This window comes from Tauraco erythrolophus, chromosome 1 (assembly GCF_009769465.1).
Source record: "Tauraco erythrolophus isolate bTauEry1 chromosome 1, bTauEry1.pri, whole genome shotgun sequence".
Taxonomy (NCBI): domain Eukaryota; kingdom Metazoa; phylum Chordata; class Aves; order Musophagiformes; family Musophagidae; genus Tauraco; species Tauraco erythrolophus.
Genome location: NC_141465.1, coordinates 127,946,032 through 127,959,486, shown reverse-complemented (window position 1 = coordinate 127,959,486; position 13,455 = coordinate 127,946,032). Strand labels below are relative to the sequence as shown.

General features: G+C 42.4%; 1 protein-coding gene across 3 annotated transcripts in view; it reads right to left on the bottom strand.

Moving 5' to 3' along the window:
• GRM5 (glutamate metabotropic receptor 5) overlaps window positions 1–13,455 on the bottom strand; it is a 297,088-nt gene that overhangs the window by 55,741 nt on the left and 227,892 nt on the right. For all 3 annotated transcript variants that reach the window (XM_086614295.1, XM_086614303.1, XM_086614312.1), the window contains exon 3: window positions 13,009–13,244. In XM_086614295.1, coding sequence (XP_086470421.1) covers window positions 13,009–13,244 — 236 coding nt within the window. The remainder of the gene's footprint in view (window positions 1–13,008; window positions 13,245–13,455) is intronic.

Below are 13,455 nucleotides of genomic sequence, written 5' to 3'. Positions count from 1 at the left end.
TCCAAAAGATCCATGTCTTTCCTGTACTGAGAGGGCACCAGAGCTGAACACAGTATTCCAGGTGAGGTCTCATGAGAACAGAGTAGAGGGGCAGAATCATCTCCATTGACCTGCTGGCCAAGCAGATCTCCAAATATCCCATGTTTTTCCATGATTAATTCACAAATTAGTTTCCGTATAGTTTCCATACATATATCATTAAAGACTTCATCAGTTCTTTGAATTAATTTTTGTTTTGAGAAACAATGCATTGATAGAAAAGAGTTCTAGTTTTGCTAGCAAATACATCCCACATTCACTTTCTGCTAGGAGTTCAAGCCCACCAGCAAATGTGCTGGTTTTCCCCTTTTTTTTTTTCCTTTGCCTTAGTGAATATCTCAAAAAAAACCCCCCAGAACAACAGGCTGCCCTTTGCAATAAAGACATGGCAGGTCCTGTATGCTGCAGATTACGATGTGGAACTTCCAAGGTCTGTCATGGGTCCATGCGGTAACTGTTGTCCTCCTTGGCAACACATCAGTAACCTCTCCTGGATTTATGTGTTCTGGATGGCATGGCATTGAGTCAGTCATCCCAGAAACATGCATATCTCTTCAGTGAAGAAATTAATGGAGTCTCATAAAATGGAGGAAAGGCTGTATATGTGAACCAAGGTAAAGCATAGTGTTCATATCTAATTAAGTTAATGTTTAAAGATGCAGAAAAAGTCTTATTTTGGAAGCTTTTCCAAAAACTGTCGTCAGAGGTTTCTGTTAAAGCAATGTGAAAAACGTGTCTTTCAGTTCTCTGTTATTTGTAAGGTTCCATGTGTATTTTTCTGCTAAACCTAAAATTTAATGGTTTGTTTATTTATTTATTTATTTATTCTTTAATTTAATTTCTTACAGGCTCTTGGACTGATGAACAAAGCTATTTTCTGCTCTATGGGAAATTTCAGGTAGTTCAAATGTCATTTTCCATTCAAAATGAATACAAAAAGTCAAGATTGGATTTTATCTTTTCTGAAAAGGAAATTCAGAGGAAAAAAAGAAAGAGATTTGGCAACACTGGAAACTGACATTTTGATGCTGAGGCAAAAAACATAGAATAACACTGAAACAATTATAAACGCAAATTATAAACTTGAAACAAAACACTTCAGTATTATTGAAATGAGAAAACAAAAAATGACTCATTTCAATGCTTTTCTTTCAAAGTATGTGTCGTTGAATCAAGATGCTGCTGTGGAACATTTTTCAAATCTGGCAAGCCAATATCTTCCAGTGTGATCCACTCACCAAATGTTTTTGACCAATTCTAACTTTCACTCTTCACAGCTGAAAACCAGTACTAGCACTGTTACACTTTATGTGATGATTATCACAAGCAAGTTAAATTTGAGAATGAGGGACCAAACACAGTGTCCTGTAAGGCAGAGTGCACTTTCAAAAGATTTTTTTTCAAGTACTTAGTTGACTTTGGTGGTTTACATCTATTTAAGCCTATGTGAGCAAGATATGTTCAGAGCTCTCTCAGATTGACCTGCATCCTTGGGTGCCTACATGCTGGTGGTGGTCTGGTTGCTGTTGTCAAGTTCAGTAAAATCAGCAAAAACTGTAACAGTGACGGAAAGTCCTAGGAGAAGGTAAGTAGATAGATATCTATTTCTTCATGCCATTTCCTTAACAACATTACTATCCTTTCACCTACCGAATTTAATTTCTTTAATCATAAATTACAATGAAACACAACAGCTATAGATGTAAAAGTATATTAAATGCTGGCATAGAACTTTCTGTACTTGCAAACACGCTTATATGCTGTGACCAGGTGAACGATCTGCTCTGCCTGGTGGCAGAGATGAAAGGAGAAGTGGAAAGGCTAAGGAGTATCAGGGATTGTGAGAGGGAGATCGACTGGTGGAGCCACACTGTATCATCCCTCAGACAAAGGCAGCAGATGGACACTCCGCAAGAAGCAGAGGATCTCCTACCCTCTTCCCACCAGGCTGAGGGAGGGGACCTAAGAGACCAAGGGGAATGGAAACAGGTCCCTGATCGGGGCAGCAGGCGAGCTCCCTCCAGGCCTCCCTCACCTACCCAGCTGCCCTCACACAACAGGTATGGGGCTCTGGAAATTGATGAGCCAGCAAATGAAGAGGAAAATATAGACGAGAGCCCACTCAGGGGATTGCCTAAGGTGAGACAGTCTGCCCCATGCATTCAGACTGCATCTGTTAAAAAAAAAAAAAAAGTAAAGGAGGGTAATTGTCATAGGTGATTCCCTTCTGAAGGGAACAGAGGGGCCAATATGCCAACCGGACCCAACCCACAGGGAAGTCTGCTGCCTCCCTGGGGCCCGGGTCAGGGACATCACTGGGAAACTCCCTGGTCTGGTACAGCCCTCTGATTATTATCTGTTACTGGTCATGCAGGTCAGAATCGATGAGGTAGCAGAGAGACATCCAAAAGCCATCAAAAGGGACTTCAGGGCATTGGGGCGATTGGTAGAAGGGTCAGGAGCACAGGTAGTGTTTTCTTCAGTCCTTTTAGTGGCAGGAAAGAATTCAGATAGGAACAGGAAAACACATCTGATTAACAAATGGCTCGGAGGCTGGTGCCACCAACAAAAATTTGGTTTCTTTGATCATGGGGAGGCTTTCACAGAACCGGGTCTGATGGCAAATGACGAATTTCAACTGTCTCAAAAGGGGAAAAGGATTCTTGCTCATGAGCTGGCGGGGCTCATCGAGAGGGCTTTAAACTAGATTTGAAGGAGGAGGGGGATGTAACTAGACTCAGTAAACCAGGCTCAGGGAATAAGGCCTCCCACCCCCCTAGGATGGAATCGGCGTGCTCAGCTGGCTCTCTGAAATGCCTGTACGCCAATGCACGCAGCATGGGGAACAAACAGGAGGAGTTAGAAATCTGCGTTCGATCAGGGGGTTATGATCTGATAGCAATTACTGAGACTTGGTGGGACAGCTCACATGACTGGAATGTGGCCATGGATGGCAATGTCCTCTTCAGGAAAGACAGGCCAGCAAGGTGAGGTGGTGGAGTTGCTCTTTCCGTGAGGGAGCAACTAGGGTGCATTGAGTTCTGTCCAGGGGCGGATCAGGAGCAAGTTGAGAGCTTGTGGGTGCGAATTAAAGGACAATCTGGCATGTGTGATACTGTTATTGGTGTCTATTACAGACCACCGGATCAGGATGAGGAGGTTGATGAGGCCTTTTACAGGCAGCTGACAGCGGTCTCACAAATGCAGGCCCTGGTTGTCATGGGGGACTTCAACTATCCTGTTATCTGCTGGAAGGCCTACTCAGCCAGCCATCCACAGTCCAGGAGGTTCCTTCAGTGCATTGATGATAACTTTCTGACGCAAATGGTGGATGAGCGTACTAGGAGAGAAGCGCTGCTGGATCTTATTCTCACTAATAAGGAGGGTCTGGTTGAAGTGCTGACGGTCGAAGGTAGCCTTGGTTGTAGTGACCATGAAATGGTGGAGTTCAGGATCTCATGTGGCAGGAAGAGAATACCTAGCAGAACTAGAACCCTGGACTTCAGTAGGGCCAACTTTGATCTTTTCAGACAATTGCTAGGAGAAATCCCGTGGGACAGAGTACTAGAAGATAAAGGGGCCCAAGATAGTTGCTTAGCCTTCAAGGACCTCTTCTTCTGAGCTCAAGACTGGTGCATCTTAACAGGTAGGAAGTCAAGAAAGGGTACCAAGAGACCTGCATGGTTAAATGGTGAACTGTTGGGCAAACTCAAGTGGAAAAAGAGAGTGTACAGATCATGGAAGGAGGGGCAGGCCACTTGGGAGGAATATAGGTCTGTTGTCAGAGGATGTAGGGAGGCAACTAGAAAAGCTAAGACCTCCTTGAAATTAAACCTTGCAAGAAAGGTCAAGGACAACAGAAAGGGCTTCTCCAAATGCATTGCAGATCAAACTAACACTAGAGGCAATGTAGGCCCACTGGTGAATGAGGAGGGTGCCCTGGTGCCAGAGGATGAGAAGAAGGCAGAGTTACTGAATGCCTTCTTTGCCTCAGTCTATACTGCTGGAAGCTATCCTGATGAGCTCTGGAACTCCAAGGCTCCTAAGGAAGTCAGGATAGAGGAGGAGTCTACCCTCGTTGATAAGGACTTGGCTAGGGACCAGTTAAGCACCCTGGCCATCCCTAAATCCATGGGTCCTGATGGGATGCACCCGCGGGTGCTGAGGAGCTGGTACATTGTCATTGCCAGGCCACTCACCATCATCTTTGCTAAATCGTGGGGAACGGGAGATGTGCCTGAGGACTGGAGGAAAGCAAATGTCACTCCGATCTTCAAAAAGGGCAAGAAGGATGACCCAGGTAACTATAGACCGGTCAGCTTCACCTCCATCCCTGGAAAGATAATGGAACAACTTATCCTTGGTGCTGTCTCTAGGCATATCAAGGATAAGAGGGTCATTAGGGGCAGTCAACACGGCTTCACTAAGGGGAAGTCCTGCTTGACAAACCTGATAGCCTTTTATGAGGACATCACCCAGTGGGTGGATGATGGTAGAGCAGTGGATGTGGTCTATCTTCAGTAAAGCATTTGACACAATCTCCCACGGCATCCTCACAGCTAAGCTGAGGAAGTGTGGTCTGGATGATCAGATAGTGAGGTGGATTATGAACTGGCTGAAGGATAGAAGCCAGAGAGTAGTGGTCAATGGGACAGAGTCCAGTTGGAGCCTGTATCCAGTGGAGTCCCTCAAGGGTAGGTACTGGGACCAGTATTGTTCAACATATTCATTGATGATTTGGATGAGGGAATAGAGTGCATGGTCAGCAAGTTTGCTGATGACACTAAACTGGGGGGAGTGGCCGACACACCTGAAGGCTGTGCTGCCATTCAGAGAGACCTGGACATGCTGGAGAGCTGGGCAGGGAGAAATTTAATGAAATACAACAAGGGCAAGTGTAGAGTCTTGCATTTGGGTAAGAACAACTCCATGTACCAGTACAAGTTGGGGACCGAACTGTTGGGGAACAGCACAGGGGAAAGGGACCTGGGCGTCCTGGTGGACAGCAGGATGAGCATGAGCCAGCAATGTGCCCTTGAGGCCAAGAAGGCCAATGGCATGCTGGGGAGTATTAGAAGGGGTGTGGTTAGCAGGTCGAGAGAGGTTCTCCTCCCCCTCTACTCTGCCCTGGCGAGGCTGCATCTGGAATATTGTGTCCAGTTCTGGGCCCCTTAGTTCAAGAAAGACAAGGAACTGCTGGAGAGAGTCCAGCGCAGGGCCACAAAGATGATGAAGGGATTGGAGCATCTCCCTTATGAGAAAAGGCTGAGGGAGCTGGGTCTCTTTAGCTTGGAGGAGACTGAGGGGGGACCTCATTAATGTTTATAAATATGTAAAGAGTGACTGTCATGAGGATGGAGCCAGGCTCTTCTCACTGGCATCTAATGATAGGATAAGGGGAAATGGATATAAGCTGGAACATAGGAGGTTTCGCTTAAACATGAGGAAGAACTTCTTCCCAGTAAGGGTAACAGAACACTGGAACAGGCTGCCCAGAGAGGTTGTGGAGTCTCCTTCTCTGGAGATGTTCAAAACCCACCTGGATGCGTTCTTGTGTGATCTATTCTAGGTGGTCCTGCTCCGGCAGGGGGATTGGACTAGATGATCCTTTGAGGTCCCTTCCAGTCCTTAACATTATGTGATTCTGTGATTCTGTGATTTGACTCTGTATAGGAAGTTAAACTACTGAGAGAAAAGAATGACAGGTTCTCCAATTCATCCATCTCATAAGAAATATATATAATCTGGATACATTTAATTATAATTTACTTTTATTCTTAAGGCTGGAAAGACATAGTTGACCTGTAAAACAGAATTAATCTCTTCCATATAGTTTTGAAAGTTCAGAAAGACAGTGAGAAAAGGAATTATAATAACGAATAAAACCACAGTAGCACAGTATATCATCAAATGTATCTAATACACAGAAGCAGGTATGCAGGGAGCATAACGTGAAGGAAAAATAGATGTAGCTTTACAGTCAGATTTTGGAGGAGTTTGATGAATTCCATAATAGTGGTGAGAAGATTGAAGTTATTCAGAGTTTGAGTTGCAGGGGTGTTAAAATCAGGATCAATGTATATCAAAGAGTCTTTCAAACAAGGTTTCAAATAGCGGTTCTTAGAGCCACACTGTTTCTTTCTCTAAGTGAGTAAAAAAACATAGTGACTTGTCTGTGTAGGCTCCTGGCTCATATAATATCAGGCTTCTAGAAAATTCAGATCTGGATCTGTTCCTTACAGCTGATCTGCCTTTGGAAATTTCTGGACCTGACCCAGCGTCACTGTAAAAGTAGTGATAAACCGTGTTTGAACTTCAAATCTGAAATGTGGGCCATAAAAATGAGGGCTGGACCATCCCTCAGCTTGCCAGTGCCCACGCATGAGACATAATGCATCAAGTATCAAACTGAGTGACAGACAGGATGTATTCAGGAGAATTAAAATGCCCTTTAAGCCACTGTTTAAAAAATAGAAATGGTTTTTAACTTAATTTGTTTTATTTTGTTTTCATTTGCAATCTAAAAATAAAAGTGTAGGAAGCTAAGTTTGGCTAACATGAGGATGTCGTGGTTTAGCCCAGCTGGCAACTAATCATCACACAACCACTCGTTCACTCTTCCCCCTCCATGGGATGGAGAGGAGAAAAATGTAACAGAAGGCTCGAGGATCAAGACAAGGACAGGGAGGGATCATTCACCAATTATGGTCATGGGCAAAACCTGACTCAATTTGGGGAAAAAATCAGTTTAATTTGTTACCAGTCAAATCAGAGAAGGATAATGAGAAACAAAGCCAGATCTTAAAAATAGTTTCCTCCCACTCCTCCCTTCTTCCCAGGCTCAACTTTACTCTCAATTCCTCTACCTTCTCCTCCACAGTGGCACAGGGGGATGGGGAATAGGAGTTGTGGTCAGTTTGTCACACATTGTTTCTGCCGCTCCTTTCTCTTCAGGGGGAGGACTCCTCACACTCTTCCCCTGCTCCCACATGAGATTCCTTCCCACAGGAGACAGTCCTCCATGACCTTCTTGGACATGAGTCCTTCCCATGGGCTGCAGTTCTTCACGAACTGCTCCAGTGTGGGTCCCTCCCACAGGGTGCAGTCCTTCACCAACAGACTGCTCTAGTGCAAGCTTTCCCACGGAGTCACGATCTTCTTTTGGTGCAGCCACCTGCCCCAGTGTGGGGTCCTCCACAGCTGCAGGTCTTCACAGACTGCTCCACCATTAATCTCCAGGTCCAGTGTGGGCTTCCCATGGAGCCACAGTCTTCTTTCGTTGCAGCCGCCCACTCCAGTGTGGGGTCCTCCATGGCTACAGGTCTTCACGGACTGCTCCACCTTTGATCTCCATGGGCTGCAGGGTGGCCCCCTGCCATCTTACCACGAGCTGAAGGGGATTCTCAGCTCCAGCCACCTCCTCACCCTCCATTTTCACTGTCCTTGCTGTCTGCATGGCCGTTTCTCTCAGCTCAGTCCTCTCTGGTGCAGCCATGACGGATCTGACTGGCCCGATGAACACTGGCAGCCCTGGCGGGACGAGATGTGCCCAGCGGGTGCTCCAGGAGTGGGGCGCTTTGGAGATCTCACCAAGCTGGGGCTGCTGCCCCACTCCTACCAGTCGAGGGGATTGCAGGGGCGGGCAGACCAGCGCAGACAGCCACCCACGCCTTTTCCCTCTCTTCACTGCAGGTCCCACATGGCACAGATTTCTTTGTCCCTTCTTAAATATGTTATTCATAGAGGCGTTGATTGGCTCAGCCCTGGCCAGAGGTGGGTCCCACTTGGCCAGAGGCAGGTCCAGCTGGGAGCCAGGGCAGCTTCTAGCAGCTTTTCACAGAGATCATCCTTGTACCCCTCCCCACAAACCCAACACAGAGATTTAAATGTAAAACATTCCTTGAAATATGGAAAATATCCTTCTGTTCTGAAGGATGATTTTTTTTTTTTATTTACTGGCTTCTGATTAAATCAGCTTTGGCATTTGAGCTTACATTTAAACAACAGATTATTAGCATGTATCAGTGCAAAGACTAGACAGTCGTGTTTTATTCCCTAGTTCCACCTGTAAGCCCAAAGGGCCACTTTTTAAACTTAATTCCTGTTTAGCTGAAACTCTGGGATTTTGTGAGTCCTTCTGAACTCATTAAAAGTACCTGGAGCTGAATGAGGTTCAGCAAACAGGTAGATAATTTTTATATTTATATTTTATGTGCTCTTCTGTACCTTTAGCTGCAAAACTTTTCTCGTATTTGTCTCGAATCTCCCTTTCTGCAGATAAAGTCTTTCACTTTAATCCTGTTCTTAATTATTTGGAGATAGATCGGTCATCCTTCTATGTCCATTTTTGCACCCTTGAAAAAAGTGCTTTTATCTCAGAGAAGCTACATGGTTAAATCATGATTGGAAGATTTGGCTTTCTGCATCCTGCTAAGATCCGTTCAGAAGGCTGCTGCAAATCTCATTTTCCCTGTTCATCGCCTTGAGTACGTTCTTCTGTCCTATAAACCCTGCCACTGGCTACTTGCTCGCAAGTATGTCAGACATAAGTTGCTGTCCTCGCTTTCCGCGCCCTCTGCCTCCTGTCTGTGGTTGATCTCTGTCCGTGATTACTCAGCCTCCAATATTTCCCTTTGTATTTTGTCCCTGACTGCTTTGAACCACAGCAGTTAATGTCAGGACCCTGCTGTAAATACCTGCACAAGGGGCCCATGGCCTTTCTTCAGAGTTGTTTCTGCTGTGCCTTTGTATGAAACTACCAGTATTTTCTGAAGTCTGTAACCTCTGCCAGTCAAACTAAGATGTTGTGCTGCTTCATCAGCATCAGCCTCTATTTATTTTCTCTTTCTTGTCTTACACTCAGATGACACATACTTGGGATGTGTATTCTGGTTTTGCACTGTGTTTAAGTAACACCTTTAAAATGCTGTTCCATCTGTGCCTCTGGCTTTTACACAGCATGGGGAAAATAAGATCACTTAGCAGCGGAGACAAAAGGACTCACCTAACAGACTAGTAAATGTAATAACTGTGTTTCTGCTCCTGATGATCTTGAAGATTTGACATTTTCCACTAATGTCAGTTGAGCCAGAGTTTCACAACATATTTTGCTTTCATTGAGTTTTGTTTCTTCTCTCTGTTAAAATGCCTTTGTAAAACACTCTCGCTAGGAGGAGAAGGTACTAGGAATTTGAGTTCTTGTGAGGACACTTGTCTGCAAGAAAGCAAACGTATATACATCTAGTCTTCAAAGGCAATCAATACCAAAGGATTGGATTAGCCTTCTATGACCTGAAGATGGTCGCTGAGTGGAGTTACTCATCTGGACCAACTTGCACACCTATTTACGAACTTTACTGAATTGTGGCCTTAGATAATAAAAAAGATATCTCACTGGTGCCAGAGGGGAAGCCAAATCCAATTCCTGTAAAATCCTTAGTAGTCGGAGGCCATTACATGTCTCCTTTTAAAGAGGCATTTTAAATTCTTTGCTCCAACTCTTGGTGTTCAGAGATTGTTTGTAGCAGCTCTCTTGTGGCACGGAACTGATTACACTGCAAATGAAGTCAGATAAGTCTGCAAACTTCTCACTTTCTGTAGTGCTCCAACTGGGCAGAAAATCAATGTACTTAGCAACAGCAGTGACACCCATTCGGATTAAGTAAGTATGTTCAAATCTGCAAATGAAAAGTGGGCTTGATGCTGAAATTTTCACCTCAATGTGAACTAAGTGTATGTGAAGGGATGGATACTTTTTAGTGCCAGACAGAAATGAATGGAAAAAAATTATTTTGAATTAGTTTTTGGATTCTCTTTATTTGGCTGATTTCACAGTTTTATTGCATATATCTTATTAAATCGTGTCTTCATAGCGTAATAATGCCTGCTTGGCATTGTCTATGCATAGCTTACATTAAAAAATGATAAAACCCTCAGAAGTCGCTGCAGCTGGCTTCATTGACTTATGACTTCATGTATTTTCTGTCACAGAGGTAAATGTAACCTACTATTTTACTAGGCAAGGATCAGCAAAGTAAATATAAAGGTTTCAACAACTAAGTTTGTACCTGGGACACATGAGAAGTCAATTATCTATTCAGATTTCAGCCATATCTCCTTGTGCTTATTTTTTTGCTATTTAAATAAGTTGTTTATATTGTTAACTATTGTTTATTTTTTTATGATAGTACAATCGGGTTATGGAGAATAATTCGTTTTTTTCCACTAAAGTTATGGTTATTGCTTTCTATATAGACACATCCATTTAATAATGACCTGATCTATCAACACCAATCACGTTTATGTTTAACTTTCTGTTATTGTCCCAAGATTTAAAGAATGGATTGTCTTCTGATGAAAAAACAGATTTTTATTTCTCTCTAGTATTTCTCAGTAAACTCAGTCTTTTCAACTGGAATAATGAGAAACACCTCTTGTTTTTGCTTTGGGAGTGTTTTTTTTTTGTATGCAGATGGTGGAGAAGAGAACGTATTTTGTTAGATAAACTGAAGGGTACAATCTTATTTTCTTATCAGGATAAATCTGAAGCAGGTCTAATATATTCATCATCATGCAGAAACTGTCAGGACAGTCTGTGAAATGCTTGTGACCATCGAAGGCAGATACCACCTCTACAATTGGGAAGTCTGAACTGAGGGAATTTAAGACTTAAAAGTTTGAGTGCTTGAAGTTAGGGAACCAAATATGAATTTTAGAATCAATATAAAGGTATGATTTTCAAAGTCATATGGAACATAGGAAATGAGGTAGAAACAGAAACTACTATGACAGTCTCAAAAATTCGTGTTAATTTTGAGATTAAACTCCCAACATCAAAACTTCTTACTCCTGCAGTTCTCCAAGAATACACTTGTGTCTTTCCTGCTGGTAAATCCACAAAGTTGTTTAACTTCAATATTTCTTCACATCGTTGTACATCCTTGCCTAGTTTTGAGGCTATTATGAGAAAAATAACATAGATGTCTTAGCACTTATAACACAGACAAATGTCCTTAAATAAATCTGTATGTCATCTTTCTGGCCTATCTTTGAATTTCCTTTATATGAATTTTGATAAGATGGTCTAGATCAAAACTGAAACCATAAAACTGGATAGTGTGATGACTAACAACTTCCTGTGCAAAAATCCTGATATGCAGTTTTAATTGATTGTTGTTAATCTGGGGAACTCCACAACTGAATTAACATTTTCTGCCCTAAAGCAATGAGAAAGAATTGAAGCTATTATAATCTAGTTTTCACTCTTTTAGTATGGCCATCATGGCCCAGCACTGAATACAACAATGAAGCTGAAGGAAAAGTAAATAGAACAATCTATTTGGGAAATTAGTCCTTTTCTCTGTTCATGATTTGCATATCAGCAGATTGTGATTCTTACACATTTCTTTCTGGTTTTGACACTCCTAGGTTTTGCGAACCTATTTGAGCTCCAGCTCATGCAAGATCTCTTAGTGGGAAACCTTCCAGCAATGAGGGCTTTTCAAACCGAGTTATTCAAGCTTTATGATTAAGTTGTCTCATACCTATGACTGTGTAACTTCATGTCTAAATTAACATCTCCCTGCACTCCCGAGATAATGTTTTGGTGGCAGTGAACTGTATTTTAGGCACTATAAAAGACTCTGTAGGCACCTACATTTCACATCTCCAAATCTTTCATATAAAACAGAAATTAGATTCTCCCTATGTTGGTAAAAAGTAAATAAAAAAAGAAACCCAGAAAAGTCAAGTTGAAATGTCTTTGCTTACACAGCACAGTGATAGAAACCAGGTCTTTATTAGCCTATATCCAGCCATGCCCACTGTATTGACATCTCAGGAAAGAGATCTACATTGTCATGAGGAAATCAATGAAGATTACTGCTCAATATGCAGTACCTGTCAATAGCCCAAATAAAACATGTGTCAGGCTATGTGGGAAGGGTAGCAGAAGAAAAATAATGGAGAAAAGTCAATTGAGTGTTGAAGGCGTGCACAGAGATTTTGGGATTCCTAGACTCAGTTTCCAGCTCAGCAATAAACTTCCTCTTCTACCTTGTACAAACCAAAAGACTCATAAATGTTAAGTTGGACTTAAGTGGGGTTTTGTGTTGTGTAAATCCAAGACTTTGATCTTTAAAACCATTTCTTGATCTCATGGGTGTGTGGAAGATACTGACATTTTAGGAGGAAAGATCCCTGAGGCTTAGAGTTGTGGTTGGGCTAATGCCCAGCACAGCACCACCCTTCTCCTCAGCATCAGCAGAATGCTCATTGTCTTAGTATTGCTTGACATCTCATGAAATCAAAACTAGTTAACAGAAGTAATAAAAAAAAAAAAAAAAAAAAACAGAAAAACACACCAAATCTTTCTGCGAAAAAAATGTTATCGCCACTGTTTTGCAAAATGACAAAATGTTGTGGCAGTTTTTTGCTAAGATCAGTACAATTTAATGATAAAGATCAGCTCAAAATGGTATTTCCTGAAATGACTCACAACTGAAAGAAAACCTAATGAAATCTTTCAAACCAGCTAGTCTTCTTTCTGAAGTACACAAATAATCATCATTACCATATGGACTTCAGATTACTTTTAGTATATTAACTCTCTCATTGCTCCTGTGAAGTAAAGCAATATGATTAGCCCTGTTTCAGAAAAGAAGCATTGGATTTTGAATTACAACATTTTTGAAAGTGTTTAGATACCTATGGAGGTAAAGTAGCATCAAGTTTTTCAAATGTAGAGAGGAGTTAGGTACTGAGGCACTATCTGTTTCTTTAGAGATCTGAATACTTCTAAAATTGTGGGGGTTTTTGTTCTGGAAAGAGCAAGGATTGCAGTTCCAGCCTCTTTCCTTCCAGCTCCTCTCATTATTCCACCTGACCAAGCTGCATCAGTCCAATGCGAGCTCTTTACACCAGATCTTCAGTCACATTGGTTTGTATAGCAGGAGTAATAAACACACTTACTTGTACAAGTCTTGTTGTATTTAGGATTCTCTTGAGGAAACCCTTCCAACCGGCACTGGAACCTGTGCTGCCAAAATTCCTGAAACCATGGATTTCGATGATTGGTTTCTGGACGAAGCTCTAGGTAATAATCATCAAACCATTTCACATCAGGAGACTGGAGCTTGATCGTTATTCCACCAACAGCTTCACGCTGATACCCGTCTGTCACATCGTACCTGTCTGCCCAGCCATCACTGCAGGGATAAATTAAAGACAGACAACCATTAACCATTCAACAGAATACAAAAGGAACTTTCTTAAAAATAAAATTCAGAGCCTAAAAGCGCACACCCACACCTGTGATTCTGAGTTTAGTACCTGTAATACTTCTAGTAGAAAAATTCAGTGCTTTCCTTTTCCTTACATTTGCTTGCCATTGGCACCTTTTACTTAGACGATATATCC